Source organism: Schistocerca serialis, chromosome 6 (genome assembly GCF_023864345.2).
Source record: "Schistocerca serialis cubense isolate TAMUIC-IGC-003099 chromosome 6, iqSchSeri2.2, whole genome shotgun sequence".
In the NCBI taxonomy this organism is placed as follows: Eukaryota; Metazoa; Arthropoda; class Insecta; order Orthoptera; family Acrididae; genus Schistocerca; species Schistocerca serialis.
The window spans coordinates 90,534,834-90,557,386 of NC_064643.1; the positions used below are offsets into that span (position 1 = coordinate 90,534,834).

Below are 22,553 nucleotides of genomic sequence, written 5' to 3' on the forward strand. Positions count from 1 at the left end.
ATTTTCCTCCTTTACACTTTAGCTTTCGTACATGTACCCTCGTGTATAGCTTATATATTCTACAAAGTTGTTTGCTGAGTGCTTCAGGTGTTTCCTAACGTTAATGTGTGTCTCTCTCTCTATAAACCCTAGGTATTTGTTTTGAGAGCGATTCAGTTCATTACTCACGCTGCATAGATCTGTTTATTATTTTCCTATTTTAAAGCTTGTGTCACTCTTTTCCTTAGTCACAAAAATTCCCGCGTTTACCTTGTTGTTCATTCTGAAAATCGCTATCTACTGTGTAATGTATATGCATGCGTTACCTCTTTTCCTTCCTCTTTGCTGCTTTTTCCCTATATGTAATTGTGTGTTGTTCTCGTGTATATAGCCTTTCTTCCGGTTATATATCTGCAGTATTTATTTATTTATTTATTTATTTTTGTTTGTTTCTCCTTCCGTACAAGCTAAGATTTTTACTCAGTATAATATAATATTACAATACCGTCCATGACCAGTATGTACTTGTACGTTCACTTTTATTACGTAATACCAGCTTATAATTAAATTTTCTAAACTACTATTTACAAGACTTGTGTACCATTTCCTTTCTTGTTTTTGAATGACTTTCGTCTCTGTGTCTCATAGTAAGAGTGGTCTCAAAACTTTTAAACGTTCCGCGCATGCGCGCTTACGTACCACGACTGGACTGTAGGCGCGGGGAAAACTCTGCATTGTTGGTGAACATTATTCGTGATAGCCACCATCGTGTAATAGTCACGTGACACCTGGACTCGACCGCGCATGCGCCTTCGCGCTTTGTATACGCTCAGCTGATCGGACATGGAAGGGGGGAAGATTTCTCCCCGGCTCGCTGCCTACAGCGCGGCCAATGACCTCGTCTTGACATGCAGCTATCGCGTGCTCATGAGCTGAGCATTGGATTCCAACTTCGACGCGTGGTTTCTTGCTCGTCTCAAGCGAACAAACTCTGACCGTCGCGCTAATTTGTCTTTGTTCCCCTCTCTTAAATAACTGAGTTAGACTACAAAAGTACCGTATGGTTTATTTTATAGTGTTAAGACTCACAGTAACACATGTTTCATTAGGTGTGGTTAACTATGCGTTTTTAAGCTGGCATATGCCCCCAGTTGTTCGCAAGTTTCTTAGGTTAATGACAGCAATTTTACTATGTGATCCAAGGTTGTACAATTTCAATTTTACTAAAATAACATATAACCTTTAATGAAAAAATTCCTTGATGTCCTTGTGGGGGCATAACCCTTTCACCTTGCCCGTTCGTGTGTTACCTAACAGATAACATCCTGGGTGAGGTTTGTCTATTATAATGAAAGGTCCATCATACAACAACTGCCACTTTTTGTTTAATGCCTTAATTTTAGAGGATTTTGGGTGGGTATGTAATAGTACTTCCTGTCCGATGTTAAATTCTGTAACCTTTTTTATCTTTTTGTTGTCATTACAGCCTGCACGAGGTCACTTACCTTGTCCGGTGCTTTCATCTCTTCTTCACATAGATCATCTTCTACGGTCGCATCCTGATCATATCTTAAAAATAATTGTCTAAGATGTAATGTGTGCTTGTTTGTGCCCCCTGTTGTCAAATCGGTCGGCCGGTGGGGGCTCATTACGACCGATTGTTGTTTACCGGGGGAGACAAAGGCGTTGCTTCAGTACTGTCCGTTACCTCTAAAAAGTGTACTGAGTAGTTATTCTGTCTCCAATTAGTTTCCGGACCGCTGCGTGCAACATTTTCTTGCGACCGGCCGTCGCTATTCCTCCTTGGTCTATCATTCCTATTACTGTAACTATTGTAATTTTCATTTGTGTGCCGCCTTTCATCACGCGGGCCTGACCAATCATTCACGTGATTTCTATCATTTCCATACCGGCGTGGACCGTAATCTGTACTATACCTTCGGTCTTCACGTCTCTGTGGCGCCGAATTCCTCCGATTTCCGCAATTCCAGGTTCCATTATTTGGCCTTGTCGCATACGGATGCCAACTGTGTGGGTTTTGTCAACTGCCATTAAAATGATATCCGTTACCGTTGTTTTGATTGGTTCCGGAATATTCATTCCGATTACCTGTGCTCGGCTCTTCTTCGTATGTTAGATCAATTGAGTCAAGCACGGAAAGAAAGTATTCAAGGTCGTTCTCCGGTATGGTTACCAATTTTTCGCGTAAGTTCGCGGGTAGTTTGTTTTTCAGAATTTTGAGAACATCTACGTGCGGTATTGGATTGTTCCAATAGCGCGTCTTATTCAAGTACTTTTCGAAATACTTTCTCAACCCGCCGTTTTTGAGGTTGAACGGTTGTGGGTTGAATACTTCACGGCGCAGTCTTTCTTGGACCCCAGCAGACCAATATTTCTCCAAGAAAGCCCGTTCAAATTGTTCGTAGGTGACGCACTGTTCAGCCATGTCTGTGGCCCACAAAAGTGCGTCGCCTTGTGTGAAGCCTACTACATATCTAATCTTCTGTGCCTCAGTCCAGTTTCTTGGTAAGACATTTTTAAATGCTCTTACAAATACGACTGGATGAGTTTTTCTGGATTCTGTGGAGAAAACTGGAAACTGTCTATGTTTCAACAGGCTCTCATCGACTAGAATCGTCGAGATGCAAGGCGACACGCCTACTGCCTGTTGCAGCACCGCGTTTGGCGAATAGCCATTGTTTGCCTGTGCCGGTGCGTGCACATACGCCGGACTGGGCGCGTGATGTTCTGCGTTATTGACATCGTAATCTGGCACGGGCGAATAAGTGTCGCACTGCCTGTTGCTTGACGTAGGCAAGTCATTTGAAACATTCAGTCTACCAGCAATTTCCTTGCGTATTCTGTCCTCGGCTACTTTGATTTCATTACCTAATTTTTCAAAAAGTTTTGTTTCCCGGTCAGTTATTGATTCATTTACACTACCGTTTTCTAAAGTTTCATTTATTTTGATAATGTCGGCGTTGATACGTCGAGTCTCCTGTTTCAGAAAACCGACTTCTTCGTTAACTTTATTAACTTGGTCAGGTATTTCTTCACATGCGGACTGTACTCTTGTTAAATTTGATTGAATAACCTGTACGTTTTCATGTATTTCTTTTTGTACGGTTTGTGTTTGATTGTGTGTTTCTACTATTTCTGACAGTTCCTGTTCCTGTTTGGTTGTAAGATCTGACAATTTTTTTTCTAAGTCATTTGCCAATACATTGTATACACTATTGACGGTTTTGATGACTTTGTCTTCGATCTTTTGATCGATTTCATTGGTGAGTTTATTTAAGCGTTGATCGAAATGTCTGTGTATGTTTTCAAATTGCGTGTTTACACTTGAAAACTGCTGTTGGAACCCAATTTCCATGTTTGACAATTTTGTGTTTGTCATTATTTCTAGATTCGCCAGTTTCTCGCTCACATTTGACATCAGACTATATAATGCCTCAAGCGTAACTGACGAAGCTTGTGTGTTTGTATTTATGCCATTATTTGTTGCCATTGTTTCTCTGCCACGGTCTGATTGAATCGAAACCGGGCTAGGTTCACTGACTTCACGCGAAATATTTTCATCTGATCTGGTAATCGATGCTTCATCGACTGTGCACAAGGTTTCATTTGCAAGTGGTTCGTTATTGTTAATCCCTGTGGAGTGCAATTGAATTGTATTTACTTCTACATTATGTTGTGCTGAAAAACTAATTGCGTCATCATTTACGTCACTATTGTCAGAATCGGTGAACTGTCCATGAACATTTGTTAAATTAAAGTTCTCCGATTCCATTGTGAAGATATTATTTTTATCTGTACTTTACTGTTAATCTAAATCTTTAAATTCTCTCGCAGTTGAATTAATAAAAATATCTCGCGATTGTTATTTGTTGCGCGTCGGAAATTTACAAGATGGCGCACTACGTCTTCTAATTCTGCGATTGTTGAACATAAAAAAGTAATTATCAAAGTGTAATTGTGTGTTGCCACAAACACTACCAGGATTTTAATATGGACAGGAAAAGGTTCTGCTTTAAGTGGAGCTAAGCCAAGGTGCAGCCACTGCATGCGTTTGCGCTTTCCTACCTTAATTCTGACTGAGCTGCGTCACTCACGATTACGTTAGTTTTGTAAATCCTTGTCCTTGTTCCTTCTGGTTATTGTGCCATCCGTTTATACAGTTAATACTGTTTCACTTTATTCGTCATTTTCCATGTGCGTCATGTAACAGAGAAACAGTAATTAGTACAAGTACATTTGTAGCACAACAATGAAGTACTTACTCTTTGTTCCACCAGCACTGTCCCTGTCAGCGGCCGCCAGTGTGGCGAAATAAATAAAAAACATTTTTATTTTAAATTCCACGTCATTGTTGATTTAATCAGAGTTCTCACCTTAGACGTAGAATTAGTCCTTCTGCCACAATATTAATTCATTAGTCGCCATCGATGTTCTTCTCTTTGTTGACCGTGTGTACCATCGTGAGTCGGCATCGGTTCACTTCACGAAGACGGTGGAAACCAAGGAATACTATGCTACGTCGCTATAAATAATTTTCGTAACACTTCGATACTTTTCACTATTTTTTATTCACAACACAATAAGACTTGCTGTTCTCATCGCACAAACCATAATTACCAACCACATGGCTGCCTTTCCGCACAGTCCAAAATCACGTCCATCCTCCACAAGGCAACAATCGAAAGTGTCCCTTAGCTCCTTGGAGTATCAAACAAAAGAGAATCCAATGTGAACTTTACAAAGATTATAATATACATGCCTCTCAATTTATCTTTGGCGCAGCTTTTAAGATATCGTATGTCTCTGCATAGGAATGTGTCATTACAAGTTGACGGACTTTGAGCGAGGGCGTATAGTGGGCATGCGGGAGGCCGGGTGGACGTACCGCCGAATTGCTCAACACGTGGGGCGTGAGGTCTCCACAGTACATCGATGTTGTCGTCAGTGGTCGGCTGAAGGTGCACGTGCCCGTCGACCTGGGACCGGACCGCAGCGACGCACGGATGCACGCCAAGACCGTAGGATCCTACGCAGTGCCGTAGGGGACCGCACCGCCACTTCCCAGCAAATTAGGGACACTGTTGCTCCTGGGGTATCGGCGAGGACCATTCGCAACCGTCTCCATGAAGCTGGGCTACGGTCCCGCACACCGTTAGGCCGTCTTCCGCTCACGCCCCAACATCGTGCAGCCCGCCTCCAGTGGTGTCGCGACAGGGGTGAATGGAGGGACGAATGGAGACGTGTCGTCTTCAGCGATGAGAGTCGCTTCTGCCTTGGTGCCAATGATGGTCGTATGCGTGTTTGGCGCCGTGCAGGTGAGCGCCACAATCAGGACTGCATACGACCGAGGCACACAGGGCCAACACCCGGCATCATGGTGTGGGGAGCGATCTCCTACACTGGCCGTACACCACTGGTGATCGTCGAGGGGGCACTGAATAGTGCACGGTACATCCAAACCGTCATCGAACCCATCGTTCTACCATTCCTAGACCGGCAAGGGAACTTGCTGTTCCAACAGGACAATGCACGTCCGCATGTATAACGTGCCACCCAACGTGCTCTAGAAGGTGTAAGTCAACTACCCTGGCCAGCAAGATCTCCGGATCTGTCCCCCATTGAGCATGTTTGGGACTGGATGAAGCGTCGTCTCACGCGGTCTGCACGTCCAGCACGAACGCTGGTCCAACTGAGGCGCCAGGTGGAAATGGCATGGCAAGCCGTTCCACAGGACTACATCCAGCATCTCTACGATTGTCTCCATGGGAGAATAGCAGCCTGCATTGCTGCGAAAGGTGGATATACACTATACTAGTGCCGACATTGTGCATGCTCTGTTGCCTGTGTCTATGTGCCTGTGGTTCTGTCAGTGTGATCATGTGATGTATCTGACCCCAGGAATGTGTCAATAAAGTTTCCCCTTCCTGGGACAATGAATTCACGGTGTTCTTATTTCAATTTCCAGGAGTGTATATATACAGGGTGAGTCACCTAACGTTACCGCTGGTTATATTTCGTAAACCACATCAAATACTGACGAATCGATTCCACAGACCGAACGTGAGGAGAGGGGCTAGTGTAATTGGTTAATACAAACCATAAAAAAATGCACGGAAGTATGTTTTTTAACTCAAACCTACGTTTTTTTAAATGGAACCCCGTTAGTTTTGTTAGCACATCTGAACATATAAACAAATATGCAATCAGTGTCGTTTGTTGCATTGTAAAATGTTAATTACATCCGGAGATATTGTAACCTAAAGTTGACGCATGAGTACCACTCCTCCGCTGTTCGATCGTGTGTATCGGAGAGCATCGAATTACGTAGGGATCCAAAGGGAACGGTGACGGACCTTAGGTACAGAAGAGACTGGAACAGCAAATTACGTCCACATGCTAACATCTTTTTATTGGTCTCTTTCACTGACGCACATGTACATTACCATGAGGGGTGAGGTACACGTTCGACGGGCGTTTCACAGGACGTGGAGGACGCATAAACTGGCCAGCCCGTTCTCCTGACTTCTTTCTGTGGGGTACGTTACAGGAGAATGTGTACATGTCTACTGAAGATAAGCAGGTTTGTGAGGCAATAGTTGAAAGGAAAGGGATAGGACAGGAAGACAGAGATGATTCAGGAATCACTGATTATGGATTGTCATTAGATAGCCCATTAGCACATTCAACCAGTTATCCCAAGACACCGGGACAAACGACGAGAAATAAGTCAGTTTCAGAAGATGCAGATAAGTGTTCAATGTTGATAAACTTGATAAAGGAAAATGACGCATCATTAGAGAAAGGTTTCAGAGAATCATTAAAGAAAGGTTTACAAGAAAATAACGCATCACTAAAGGAAGATTTACGAGAATCATTAGAGAAGGGTTCACAAGAAACAAGAGAAGCACTAAAGGAAGAATTACGAGAATCATTAGAGAAGGGTTTACAAGAAACAAGAGAATCACTAAAGGGTTTACAAGAAAATAACGCATCATTAGAGAAAGGTTTACAAGAAGCTAGAGAAAGGGAAGAAATATTCCGCAAATCGTTAAAGGAAGATTTACAAGAAACTATAGCACAAGAGATCAAAACATCGCAGATGAAGATGGAATATAATCTGAAGAAGGAAATGCAGGAGTTACAAGAACGACTGAAGATGGACATCGACGAGAGAGAGAGGAAGCTACAGAAGAGCGTAGACCAAGTCCAGGGGGAAGTGGAGAAGATGGAAGGAAAGTTGACAAAAAAAGATAGAAGATGATGTTGAAGAAACTAAAGCCGAATTGGGAGAAAGGATCGCCGAGGTGACACAGATGCAGAAACAATGCAATGATGCAGTCAAGGGGATAGGAGATAGGCAAAACCAACTGGCTGTCAATCTGAGAAATGCTATAGCCGTGCAACAAGAAGAGGATAACAAGAGGGTTGCAATGGAGGTCAGGCAATTACAACAGGGAGTGCAGCAATTGGAGAGCAAGACAGAAGAAATTGATAAACGAATTAGCAATGCCACTTTAACCGTTGGGGAAGGTAGAGTAGTTACCTTGATGAGCAGTGATAATCGGTACGTCCAAAATAATACAGGGCAGAAATTTAGACCGAAAGGAGGGTTGCACCCAATGATATTTATGAAATGGTTAAAAGGAGTTTTCGCAGCACATCTTAAAGACTCAGACAAGATTCAATTTGCAATAGATAGAATGGAAGGTGAGGCCTTCACTTGGGGAGTCAGGAAGAAGGAAGGGACTACTAGTTATGATCAGTTTGAAGGAGAATTCTTGAAGAAATACTGGTCCAAAAGTCATCAGTGTGCAGCAATTGAGGACCTACTCCACCGCAAGTCACTTAGTACATGGAGAGGAACGTTGAGAGAGTTTGCCGAACATTTGTGGGAATTGAACGAGACCTTGGAACAACCCCTGAGTGATGACGTAATGATATCAACGATAAAAGGAAGAATGAGCCGGAGAATGCAAGAAACTGTATCCGGGAGCCTAATTAAAGATAGGGAGGCCTTGATGGAAATACTGGAACAGTTGGAATCTGTTCGATCACAGGAACACAGTCAAGCTAATGATCAAAACCGAGGGGGGAGTAATGACCCAAGGAATCATTTTGGTAATTCGTCTAATTATAGAGGAAGAGGTGGTGGCCATAGGTACAGGAACCATGGTGGTGAACGGCAATGGAGAAATTGATTAGAGAAGGAGTGAAGAACCAAGAGATCATGAGAGAGGATGGGATAGGCGAATGAATGACACAATGCATATAGAAGAGGCGGAGAGACCGGAAAACTGAATGACACTCCAGATGAGGTCCGGTCAGGAGTGAGAGCTACAAGGACCAGAGTAAACCTACTAAGACACGACAATGGTGGAGATCTGAGAGAAGATCTACTGGAGGAAAGAAGTGGGATTCCCAAAGAACCCATGCTACCCATGATAGGGATCAAGCTATGTGAACTGAATATCGAGGCATTAGTCGATACAGGAAGTGAAGCATGTGCAGTATCCGAGAGGTTATATGAACAGATACTAAAAGCAAATATTAGCTTGCCTAGTTTCCCGGTGAGTGGAGTGAGAATTGCGAACGCGTTGGGTGCAAGGAGTAAACCTATTAAAGAACAAGTGTCGATTACCTTCGAGATAGAGGGAGAAGAATACGAAGCAACATTTTTGGTGATGGCCGGATTGAACACATCAATTATTTTAGGGATAGACTGGTTGAATGATGTTGATGCAGTAGTGAGTTTTGATGAAGGTACTATCAAGGTCAAAGGAAGAAAGGGAGAAGAGAAGAGATTAAAGTTTGCTGAGGGGAGTGCAATCGAACAAGAGGAGGAATTCAGAAGGATAAATTTGTGTCATGAAGAGGAACCCACCATGGGATACGGGGAAGAGGAACTAGAAGAAGAAGTGTTGATATACCTTGAGGGATTAGCACGAAAGGATAGACATAAAGAGGATAAGATCAATAAAAAGTTGGAGGAGATGACACACCTAGATTAGGGGACTAAGAGGAAATTAGCCACAGTATTATACAGGCGTTGTAAGGTATTTTCTCAACGGCCAGGTATCATGAAAGGGGTGGAGTGTAAGCTAAAGATAAAGAACCATAAACCGTTCAATATAAAACAGTATTCCATTCCCCAGGCGAAACGAAGAGCAGTAGATGAAGAGATACAGAGGATGATGGACCTTGGTGTTATAGAAAGGGCTAACAGTCAATATAACAACCCCCTATTTGTTGTTGATAAGAAGGATGGAAAGGTGAGGATAGTTTTGGATGCACGAACAGTGAACAAAATCATCGAGCCGGAGCAGGACAAACCTGAGACTATAGAAGAACTGATTCAAAAATTCCGAGGAGCAAAGGTGCTTAGTAGTATCGACTTAACTGCTGGTTACTGGCAAATACCATTGGTCACAGAGTCCCGCCAGTATACAGCATTTACTTATGGAGGAAGGTGCTATCAATTTAGCGTGTTGCCATTTGGGCTTAATGTGTCAGTGTCTGAATTCATAAGAGCGATGGATAAGATACTAGGCGAGGAGTTACTTAAAAGGGTCACTGTCTACGTGGACGACCTCTTGATAGCAAGCGAATCATGGGAAGAACATTTGAATAGATTGGATGCAATCTTGGCAGCTTTTGAAACCGCAGGGATAACTGTAAACCTGGACAAGTCGGAATTTGGCAAATCAAAGATAAAATTCCTGGGCAATATAATATCCGAGGAGGGTATCTATCCTGATCCAAGTAAAATGGAGGCTATTATAAATTTTCCAACCCCCCATAGTAAGAAGCAGTTGCGAGCATTCTTTGGGGTTTGTGAGTTTTATAGAAAATTTGTCAAAGGATCTGTACTTAATGCCCCGAGTATGAGGGAATTGACCAAGGCGAGGATGCCATGGCATTGGAGTGCAGAGTGCCAAACCGAGTTTGAGAATATCGAGGAAGCACTATATAGTGCAGACATATTGTACCACCCGGATTTTTCCTAGGATTTTTATTTAGGAGCAGACAGCTCTGACTATGGGCTAGGAATACATTTGTACCAAATGGAGAGGAGCGGAAATGGTGAGAGTGTAAGAACAATAGCGCTCGGTAGCAGAAGTTTAAATGCTTGGTAGAGGAAATATTCGATTACTGAAAGGGAGGCGTTGGCAATTGTGTGGGAGTTTAAGCGTTTCCGGTATTATTTGGTCGGGAGGCATGTGAAAGTAGTGACTGACCATAAGGCCCTTACATTTCTGACTACAAGCAAGTTGAGGCATAGCAGACTAACGTGATGGGCCCTGGCATTACAGGACTATGACTTCGAGATAATTTATGAACCAGGAGCAACACATATAATACCTGATGCTTTATCAAGATTACCAGCTGACTCGAGAGGAATGTTGGTGGACAGGCCAGAAGGAGAAGGAGTTAGAATTAACCTGATGAAGGGAGTACAGTATGAAGAATTCATAAGGAAGTTCCTAAATAATGTGCGCAGGGAACAGAACGAGGACGAGAAATTAAAGACAATTAAAAACAAATACAGGTGTGCAGGAGAGGAAAGAATTCGCACATTTTACTATATTCATAATGGGATACTTTATAAAAGAAACAAGGAGACTGAGGAGAACTGGAAACTCTGTGTGGCTGAGCATGTGGTAGAAAAATTAATTTGGTATACGCACTATAGTAATGCGCATTATGGACCAAAGAAGTGTCTGGAAAAGTTGAAGTTAGATTGTGCATTCAACAACATGGGAAGGCGTATACGTAAGATACTGAGTACATGTGACACCTGTCAAAAATCTAAAACGACTACAGTACAGAACAAAGGATATATGCATCCAATTGTACCAACAGCAATTAAGGACATAGTTACAGTGGATCTCTTTGGGCCACTTCCTGCCTCACGAGGGAATTACACACAAATCTTAGTAGTGGAAGAACTGGTTTCCAAGTACATGAAATTTTACCCATTGAAGAAAGCTACTAGTAGAGCCATCATCAACCATTTTGAGAAAGACTATTTTTAAAAGGTGTGTATTCCTAAGCGAATTTTGAGTGATAATGGGTCACAATTTAGGTCAAAGGAGTGGACAGAGATGCTAAATGAGCACAGAATAGAGCAAATTGCCATTTCTATGTATAGGCCAGCTTCTAACCCTGCAGAACGAACAATGAAGGAATTGAACCGTTTATGCCGAACATACTGTCATAGGAAGCATGGTTCGTGGAAAGAATATCTGGAAGAATTTGAGCGGGTCAGGAATCACCTTCCACATGATTCTACAGGGTTTGCACCATGTGAAGTATTGCTCAATCAAGAACCCGATAGTATTTTTCGTGAGTTGCTAGTCCACCCACCAGGAAGTTCATTGAGTTGGGAAAGGAAATTGGAGCTAGTGGAATTAAGTATGAAGGAGAAGGCTAGGAAAAGACAGGAAAGACACGACAAGCTAGTGAAACCGATAACTTACCGAGTGGGAGACTTGGTACTAGTAAAGGTTCGAGCAAAATCAAAGAAAATAAACTCTGAAATACATAAATTTAACCACGTTTATAAGGGACCATACAGGATTATAAAAATTGGTCATCCTAACACTGTGGAGTTGGAATATGCACGGACAAAGAGAGTGCATGGTAAGGAACATGTGGAAAACATAAAAAGGTACTACTCACACGAGAACAGGGATAACCCAGATGAGGAAGGGGAACTCGATTAGGGCAAAGGTCTGAAATGAGAGTGTTCAAGCTCCTTGATGTAGTTGAGTAGGACATGTTTAGAACATTTAGTTGTTAAACGGACATTTGAAAAAGGAAAATGTTTATTTACATTGTGTTATCTGATGTATTATAATTAGAATTGCATATTTCATATCGACGATTACCTGAGAATGTGTATAAAACCTGTAACCACTAATTTGTAGTATAATAGTTCATATGTCATGTGTTCAAGTAATAATTTTTGATTGTATGTTGTGTGTTTCATTCAATATTGGACTATAGAGGACTATTGCTGTTTGATATAAAAAAATTATAATTTGGACAATGCCATGTTTATGAGGTGTAATAACTTTTTGTAGAATATTATTGTGGAGGCAGCCCACTACCGGAGTCGAGGGATTATTTGGTGAATTGTAATTTCATTAATTATTTACACTATGTGTTTTGTTCAGATGTAGCAATGTCTAATTCCCTTGCCGATTCTTTTACGCCAGTGGCTCCAAAGAAGTTTTCGAGGGCGGGGATGTAAGGGGTCCGTAGGCCCTTACTATAAGTTTGCACTCGGCACAGGTCGATAGGGCAAACAATCGATAGTGTGTCGTGTTGCGAGAGCGAATGTAGATTTGAGTCAGTTCCTAGGTTGCGGGCCGAGCCGTGTGGAGGCCTGTTGCTGTAATGCAAGGTTTACCGACAAAGCGAGTGGCCATCGCCGCGGTTTAACCCCTTTGTGTTAAAATAATACGGAAAAGTGAAGAAGTATAATTACGATAGTGATCAGTGATATTTCTGTGCCGATATTTTTGGTTTCGCGTCTACCGCGCCGGCATCATTTGGATTGTAGTGTTGGATTGCAGTGTTGGATTGCAGTGATTGAATTTGCGTGTGACAATAATGAATAGCGAGGAAGCCTGTGCTGAGATTAGACGTAATTAAATATGTATGACGAAGGCAGTGGCTGTCTCCTTCCTTTTGTATTTTTGAGACGAATATAGGTCCTTGATTAGTGAAACTGTGTTGGCGTTTCTTCTTGTCACCGGACATTTCATTATCACAGCATTTGAGAAGGACAAAATGGAATGTAACAACTCCGTAGCAGTCAAATCCGATTTCCAGCCCCATTAGGTACACGGTCACATTAATTAATATTTATTTGGGCTGCTATTCAGATCCCGATCGAGCGGGATACAGAAATCGGAGGTGTTACACCCCTCTCCTGACGTTCGGTCTGTGGAATCGATCCGTCAGTATTTGATGTGGTCTACGAAATATATCCAGGGGTATATATATATATATATATATATATATATATATATATATATATATATATATATATAGAGTCGCCGGCGTTTATAACTTTGAAGCTCTGTAGCGTCGTTGGATTATGTTTCCGGACATGGGTTCCAATGTAAAACGTAATCTACTAAGCCTCATCTACAACCCCCAGAAGTGTATAACATGAACTGTAGAACACCCTGCGTATTTGTATACATACTCTGCAATGTTCTGGGAAGCGCATGTCAGAGGATACTTCTCAGTGTAATATGTATTAGAATTAATTTCGTAAGTGTATCCCCATTGCACAAGTGTAACATTCGTGTTTAAGTACCTCTGATCTAATCGCAGTCTCTACCGGAGCGATAAGTATGAACCTGGAGTACATTCCTAGATTCTTCACATTACAGTAGTTCTTGAAACTTTGGAAGTAGGCGTTCACGGCATAAAATTTGGTTAGAAGGACATCCGCAACTGAGCTTCATAGCAGAGTCAGATAATCAACCGCTTCATTTGTAAATCGTTTTATTGCTTCAGAATCAAGAACGGTTTCGGGCAATTATAAGCCCATCTTCAGGCGTACACTGCAAAAGGAAAAATGATGCTATTCGTATAACACGATTTTCTGTATGACATAACACTACTAGGGCTTCACTGCCCAGCTATAAATGTGATGTACCCAAGTACGAAACTTTCACCATTTTTAACCATCTTTGTTTTTAATCACTTATATGATGAGGCACTTAATGTTACGTTTATTTTGTTTTTATACATCTTCCTACCTTGTCTCGTTTGTGGCTCTTTTTTTTTCAATTTTGTCTTTTATACTGTTTGAACATACTTTCAAGTTCAAGTACTTAATTTTTGCCTTATTTTAATTTGTGACAAAGTACATTTAACGATCTTCTTTTCACTTATACGTTATCGCTCGGCATAGTTAGCTTACGCTACTCCCCACGAGATGGCTTCCATTCCGCTTCCCGGACAACGGCCGCTAGTTGTCGTGCGCCCCTGCCCTCTGCCAGCGCATCTCGACTTCACCTGCGCCCGTCACCTGCCCGCACTCTGGAGTGAGGGGGGGGGGGGGGAGTGGGGGGAAAGGGAGAGGTGTTACGATTTTGAAAGAAAAAACTCTTTACAACTGAAGCTGTTGACAGTCTGATTCTTAACAGGGTAGTCGGCCGAACACTATATACATATACACAAAGTACCCGCAGCAGTGTTAGTAAGGCCGAGGTATTATGGGTGGCGGTGGCCTCCCGTTCCGTCCTATTCGTGGAAACTGCGAGAAAAAAACGGTTGTTGATCCTGAGACCAATTTAATTAAACTCAAATTTCACGTTGAGAACAGACAGATTCCAAGTTATATACACTACTGGCCATTAAAATTGCTACACCACGAAGATGACGTGCTACAGACGCGAAATCTAACCGACGGGAAGAAGATGCTGTGATATGCAAATTATTAGCTTTTCAGAGCATTCTTCACCGGTGGCGACACCTACAACGTGCTGATATGAGGAAAGTTTCCAACCGATTTCTCATACACAAACAGCAGTTGACCGGCGTTGCCTGGTGAAACGTTGTTGTGATGCCTCGTGTAAGGTGGAGAAATGCGTATCATCACGTTTCTTTGATAAAGGTTGGATTGTAGCCTATCGCGATTGCGGTTTATCGTATAGCGACATTGCTGGTCGAGATCCAATGACTGTTAGCAGAATATGGAATCGGTGGGTTCAGGAGGGTAATACGGAACGCCGTGCTGGATCCAAACGCCCTCGCATCACTAGCAGTCGAGATGACAGGCATCTTATCCACATGGCTGTAACGGATCGTGCAGACACGTCTAGATCCCTGAGTCAACAAATGGGGGCTTTTGCAAGACAACAACCATCTGCACGAACAGTTCGACGACGTTTGCAGCAGCATGGACTATCAGGTCGGAGACCGTGGCTGCGGTTACCCTTGACGCTGCATCACAGGCAGGAGCGCCTGCGATGGGGTACTCAACGACGAACCTGGCTACATGAATGGCAAAACGTCATTTTTTAGGACGAATCTCGTTTCTGTTTACAGCATCATGATGGTCGCATCCGTGTTTGGCGACATCGCGGTGAACGCACATTGGAAGCATGTATTTTCCATCGCCATACTGGCGTATCACCCGGCGTGATGGTATGGGGTGCCATTGGTTACACGTCTCGGTCACCTCTTGTTCGCATTGACGGCACTTTGAACAGTGGACGTTACATTTGAGATGTGTTACGACCCGTGGCTCTACCCTTCATTCGATCCCTGCGAAACCCTACATTTCAGCAGGATAATGCAATACCGCATGTCGCAGGCCCTGTACGATCCTTTCTGGATACAGAAAATGTTCGACTGCTGCCCTCGACAGCACTTTCTCCAGATCTCTCACCAATTGAAAACGTCTGGTCAATGGTGACCAAGCAACTGGCTCGTCACAATACGCCAGTCACTACTCTTGATGAACTGTGGTATCGTGTTGAAGCTGCATGGGCAGCTGTACCTGTACACGCCATCCAAGCTCTGTTTGACTCAATGCCCAGGCGCATCAAGGCCGTTATTACGGCCAGAGGTGGTTGTTCTGGGTACTGATTTCTCTGGGTCTATGCACCCAAATTGCGTGAAAATGTAAACACATGTCAGGTTTAGTATAATGTATTTGTGCAATGAATACCCGTTTATCATCTGCATTTCTTCTTGGTGTAGCAATTTTAGTGGCCAGTAGTGTACATTATACCATTTTCAAGAATAAAACGCCGTTGTCTTTACAATTACGATACTAGCGGAATCAATTACTAAAGTTTATCCGAGAAAGGGAAGTTGATACCAATATCCCAGTAATTAATACATCTGTAAAAATAGTCTAGATGTCATTAAGTTATTTTTCACAGTTCATTTGTGCGAAAAGAGAATTACCATGTCTTAAACGGCTCAAGAACTGTTTGAGATCAACAGTTTAGTCGAATCTCTCTGATTATGGTGAGCCCTGCAGGATTCGTGTGTTCAATTCCCTCCAGCACTACTTCAGACATTAGTCGAGTCTATGCCACGTCGTGTCGCGGCACTTCTGCGTGCTCGCGGGGGCCCTACACGATATTCGCCAGGTGTAACAGTTTCTTTGGCTCTTCAGTGAAGTAAATGAAGGAAAGCAGACCTACACTGAAACGAAGAAAAAAGCAAAATGTGCACAAAATATAGGAGACTGTATCTTCGTATACAGGGGTAGAAACGGATAAGAGAGCTGCGTCTGATGTAGGTATTATATTACATAAATCCACGGATCTTAGGATACTGGTGGATCAGTGACAGAATAATAAGTTTAAAACTGAAAGACTACAAGATGGAAATACGCCTATTATTGATTACATAATACCAAATGAGAAAATGTGGCCATATTTTCAGGATGCTAGGGCTTTTAGAAGAGGCGAAGCTAATAATGATAATATTTTGCTGGGGTCGGTTAAGCTTCAGAGGAGATTTCTGAAGGAAAAAGACAACAATTCAAGAAAATAATAGCCCAGTTTTTAATTGCCAGCTGTTAGAACAATGTGGTACAGTTTGAACAGCAAAGGGCCGTAGTTTATAAATAAACAGATACGCAAACAGAGACTAGACTATGATTTAACAGGAACTCAAAATTTTGCATTAAAAGTGTTCAAAGAAATTCCGTATGAAGTCAGTGACAAAGCGAAGACTGGTATAAAACCAGGAAAGGAGTTGTTGCGGGACCGCGAGCAGCAATTAGGGAAAGAAGATTAGCGCTACTACGCAAATACTATGAATGTTGGAGAATACAATGCAGTAGGAATGAAAGACTTGAAAAGTCTTTTAAAGGAGCTACAACATGAAGACCACAGCTACAGACAGAATAAATCTGGAACTTTAAAAATATGGCAGTATTAAGTAAAAAAAAGAGATTTGTGCCGTTCCTGAATGCCATTTGGTGCTTCTGGGAAATTCCAGAAAAATGGAAGATACTAAAATTGATAAGTACGAGTATATACAAGAAAGAAGATAAGAAGGAACACTCAAACTGTAGGGGTCCATCCACTTCAGATGCTGCTTATAAAATCTGTTCGTCTGCTGTTAGAAGGAAACATTTTCAAGAGGGAAGCAGTGCAGCGTTCGTAAACGCGGGTGCTGAGCAAATGCAAGATTTGTTCTAAAACAACGGACAGCAAGAGTAGACAGTTCAACAAGGCAGTTTTAATGCTCTCCTGTACTATGGGAAGGCCTATAATACGGTAGGAAGACGAAATCATTCAAAACACAAGGTTATTGTACATCATTTGATCTATTTCAGAGGTTTGTTGTAGCTATATTACTTGGCACATTGTAACACGGCTTTGCACACACACAGAAAAATTCAAGAACTGTTATTTTTCTTTTTTTAACTGCTCCATATGCGCCCCTCTACCGATCCTGCAGATAGCAAGTCGATAATCAAGTTCTTCCAGCGTTCGTAGCAGCATGTCCCTAGAAGTCTGTTCGAAAGCACTGCTGATGCGAGCTCGCATTTCAGTTAGGTTTGTAGGAGGAGGAGGTGTAAAGACTGAATCTCCTACATAACCGCACACGCAAAATTGCATGAAGTTAGGTCGGAGAAACGTGGAGGCCATGACATGAATTGCTGCCATTTCTTCACTCACTGCAGGCTGACCTGTCGATTTACCTTGCAGAGGCATCCTGAGGCTTTGAACTGCGCGTCCCACATCCGAATGGAGGCTGGACTTCATTCTGAAGCGTCGCACTGTTACGGCAGACTGATGTAAATGCATTTAATCACAACCTACGCTTTCTTGGTGCCTCTCGCCATCTTGCCTAAACCTCCCTGCTGTGCTCTCATGGCAAAAACCTGCGACAGTACAAAACTTTTTGAGTTTTTCTGTATGAGTGTTGAGTTTTACGACAACCCGCCAGAGTAGCCGAGAGCGATAACGCGCTGCTTCCTGGATTCGGGTAGGCGCGCCGGCCCCGGATCGAATCCGCCCGGCGGGTTAACGACGAGGCCGATATGCCGGCCAGCCTGTATGTGGTTTTTAGGCGGTTTTCCACATCGCGCTAGGTGAATACGTGGCTGCGTTCCGCCTCAGTTAGACGCGTTGCAGACATTTGAAACACGTTCGCACTATTTCACGATTTACACTAGATGCAGACAGCTGGGGTACACTGATTCCGTCCCTGGGGGTACGGGGTGGCGGCAGGAAGGGCATCCGGCCACCCCTAAACCGAACCTTGCCAAATACGTTGTAACTACGCCGACCCTGCGATCGCTGCGGGACTATGGCGTAAGCGAAAGATAGAAAGAAAGAAAGTTGAGTTTTACGACAAGCTAAGGTCACGGTGGTTTACGGGAACGTAACTGGTGCCTGATATGTGTTCCAGTGGGTACGGATCAGACACATTTCCTGGCTAAGATATAAATTTGAGTTCAATATAATGCCCCTCAAACCACTGTAGCGTGGTTCTGACCTCGCAACACAGACATCCTGCCGGAAGATGTAAACACCGTTGGGGGGGACTTGAAGCATGAAACGGTGCAGGTGGTCCACAATAGCGTTCACGTAGCTCACTGCTGTGGCAGATGCGTTCGATTACCACCACAGATCCTAAGGAAGCCCAGCTGAATGTACCCCATAACATAATTCTATCCTCAGTGCCGCTGCGTCTCTAGCGTGGTACATGTTTCGTGCAGACATTCGCATGGATAACGACGTGCAAGGACCCAACCTTCACCCTGATGCAACAAGAAACGCGATTCATTTATTTCTTTTCACTTTACACGTCTAGTTCCGTAGGAACAAATTGAGGAGCCAATCTCCAAGGTCATGGAACGTGTCAGTGTATGAAATTACAATATAAGATTAATAATGGATAAAATAAAATTTTTATGAAGCCAAAAAAGACAAGCCATAAGTTTATGTAAAGGCAATCAACAATAGAACGCAGGAGTCAGCTTAATTTTTCAAGGAACTCCTCGAGAGAACAGAAGGAGTCACCTATCAGGAAACTCATCAGCTTCAATTTGAAAGTGTGTGGACTGCTGCTAAGATTTTTGAGTTCTTGTGTGACTTATTGAAAAAGGATGCAGCAGTATACTGTACACTTTTCTGCACAGGAGTCGAGGAAGAGCGATCCAAATGCAGACTGGATATCTGCCTAGTATTAAGTGAATGGAAGTTGCTGATTCTTGGAAATAAGCTGATATTGTTAACAAGAAACGACAGTCAAGAATACATATACTGAGAGACCGATATCAGAGTAGTGAACAGGAATCGACGAAAGGTTGACAAACGTACACCATTTGTAATGTCTCTTGCAGCTGTTTCTCCGCGATATTTTCAGAAATTTTATAAATTATATAACTCAGTACATATCTCGAAATATCTCTTCTTATCTTACCGATTATCAATGCAAAGTAGTTTCAAGCCCAATTATTCCTTGGAGCGTCCATTTACTCCATGGAATAGCTTCTCTGCTATCTATGTTTTCTCTTATGAAAAGAAGGGAGGAATTCTTGCCGATTAGTCGTGAAAGAAGGAGGATGTATATGTATGTATTGTTGAGCTATTCGCCATCTTGATGAGATTCTGTATGAGAAGGAATTTAATACATGAACTAAACTAATGTAAGTGTGTTCGCGTATTATTTAACTGATTATTATTGACAGTGTCTGCTTACTACGTTGTGTTGCACGGGATCAGTGGGGAACGTCTGATTTACACTGGACGAACCTGCCGTTTTGTATGCTCAAGATATCCAGTTACTTCAAATACATAGGCTAACACGGTCTTACCAGCAGAGCTCCGGTCTTCCCCATGTGATCACCGAAAGTTAATAATTATTACAAATGTTTTCAGGAGATCGACTGACAATTTTCGTCGCACCGAGACTTCGAAATTGCTTCACTGCCTTATGGAATTTAAGTTAAGCTCAATTTAATCAGGATATAACAGTATTGAACTGTGTGAATGTGATAAGCCTGCTTTGTGAATGAAAATTCCCTTAACATACGCATGTTTTTACTATCCTGATCAGTGAAGCTAAATCAGGCCGACGTGAGAGAGGTTTCTTAAATTTTAGATTCCACAAAAAAACGTTAAACATTTATTGCCTGAACCACCCGTTTCTGAGCAAAAAATGTATTTGAGAACGGGAAACCCAAAAATATAATACCATATAAGCCAATTAAAATAAGCAAAGTTGACTACTTCTCGTGTCGAACTGTCACTTACTTCAGATACCGTTCGAGTAGTAAAAATGGCAGCGTTAAGTCTTTGAACAAGATCTGAAGGTGGGACTTCCATGACAATTTGCTATCTATTTGAACACATAGAAATTTGACCTGTTCAGTGTCACTAATCATATGCCCCATTGTGAAATTAAAACGCAGCCTTTTTTTTTTAATTGTGTAGTCCTACTATGAATTAGCATCAGTTCATTTTCTACAAGCCATGAACGTACGTCATGAACTGCACTATCTGAAACAGCGCCAGTGTTGCACACAACATCCTTTACTACCAAGCTAGTGTCATCAGCAAACAGAAATATTTTAGAATCGCCAGCAGTACTAGAGGGCTAGGAACAGGAGTGGTTCCAGCACTGATCCCTGGAGGCAAACTCCCCCCCCCCCACCCTCCCGTAGCTGTGCCCCACTCACACCCCATACCATAGCCATTCTCAACACTGTGGATAATGACCTTTTGCTGTATGTTGTTAAAGTAAAAAGTAAACCAATTGTGAGCTACTCCCTGTATTCCATAACGGTCCAACTTCTGGAGCAACATTTTGTGATGAACGTTATCAAACGCTTTAGTTAAATCAAAAAGGATGCCTAGCGCTCGAAACTTTAGTTTAATTTATCCAGTATCCGACAGAGAAAAGAGAAGATAACATTTTCAGTTTAAACCACTTCTAAAATCGATCTATACATTCGATAACAAACTACATGAAATAAAATGATCACTTATCCTTGCTTATACAGCCTTTTCAACAACATTAGCAAACACTTATGGTATAGAAATAGGCCTAAATTGTCTACATTATCCCCTTCGCCCTTTTTATAAAGCGGCTTTACTACTGAGTGCTTTAATTGTTGCTCATTCATATTAGAAAAATTACAAATATGGCTAAGTACAGGGAAAACATGTGCAGCACAGTACTTAATCATTCTACTAGGTACTCCCATCATATCCATGAGAGTCCTTAGTCTTCAGTGATTTAATTATTGACTAGATTCTCCCCCTTGTCAGTATCACTAAGGAGTATTTCAGACATCAGTCTCGGAAAGTCATTCTCCGAGAGGGTTATATGATTACCTGCAGAAATTAAGTTAAGTTTTTATTTGATTCACCAGCGATTCTCAGAAAATGAGGGTTAAATATTGTACATACATCTGACTTCTCAGTAATAGAAATATTTTTACTATGAATTATCTTTATATCGTCCAACGTGTGCTGCTGACCAGACACTTCCTTCATGACTGACCATATGGTTTTAACTTTATCCTGTGAATTATCTATTGTATTTGTGTACCACATACTCTTTACCTTCCTAATAACATTTTTAAGCACCTTACAATACAGTTTGTAAGAGGGTACTGCAGCTCTATTGTGAGTACTTCTAATATTTAGATGCACTTCCCACTTTGTTCTAGATGATATCCTTACTAGTCAGTCACCCAGGTTGCCTTTTTGCGCTGGTACCCTGTTTAGAACGTTCTAATGGAAATCAGCGTTCAAAGTGCATGAAAAATGTGTTAAGGAAAGCATTACATTTGTCATTTATGCCATCGACACTATAATCATCCTGCTACTCTTCTCCCTTAACTCTCTATTGCAATTGGATTAGTTTTCCTACATTGTTTGTAATTATATATAACAGTTGTCGGAGTACAAAAATGTTTTAGTATTAAAATTAGTGCATGATGGCCTGAAAGGCCATTCACCCTTTTATTAACACAACGACCCTCTGCTGTGCTACTTTAACTGTGCACCCTGGTTGGAAAAAGCGCAGTCTGCATCAGATCACATGAATTTAGGAGATCTTCCACCATGCACAGTCTTTCACAATCACATACAAAATTAATACTGAAGTCACCATAGATAACTAATTTTTGGCACTTTCGATGAAGTGGACAAATCCTCTGGCTTGAGCAGAAATGCTCTGACGCCAGAGTTAGGGGACCTATTAACAACGACAATTAGAAGTTTAGTTTCACTAAATCTAACTGCTCCTGCACAACATTCAAATACGTGTATGGATACAAATGGAATAGTGTTCTATACATACGTGGTCACTCCCCCACTCCTCAAAGAACTCCTTCAAAAAACAGCCTGCTAATCTATATTGCAGTAAAGGAAGCCTCTGAATTGTCAAATTATTTAAGTGGTGCTCCGGTATACCAATAATATTAGAATCGACATCAATAAGTAGTTCAATAATTTAGTCTCTAATGCCTCTTGTATTTTCATGAAATATACTAGTTACTGCGCTACCTGGATATGTGGCCTCCTTTGAAGGTGATTCCT

The 22,553-nt window shown here is 42.0% G+C and overlaps 1 protein-coding gene across 1 annotated transcript; it reads left to right on the forward strand.

The window, feature by feature from the left end:
- The first annotated feature begins 8,429 nt into the window (after nucleotides 1–8,429).
- LOC126484654 (uncharacterized) lies at nucleotides 8,430–9,008 on the forward strand. The gene has a single exon (XM_050108245.1). The coding sequence runs from the start codon at nucleotides 8,430–8,432 to the stop codon at nucleotides 9,006–9,008; it is 579 nt and encodes a 192-aa protein (XP_049964202.1).
- Nucleotides 9,009–22,553: the final 13,545 nt, after the last annotated feature.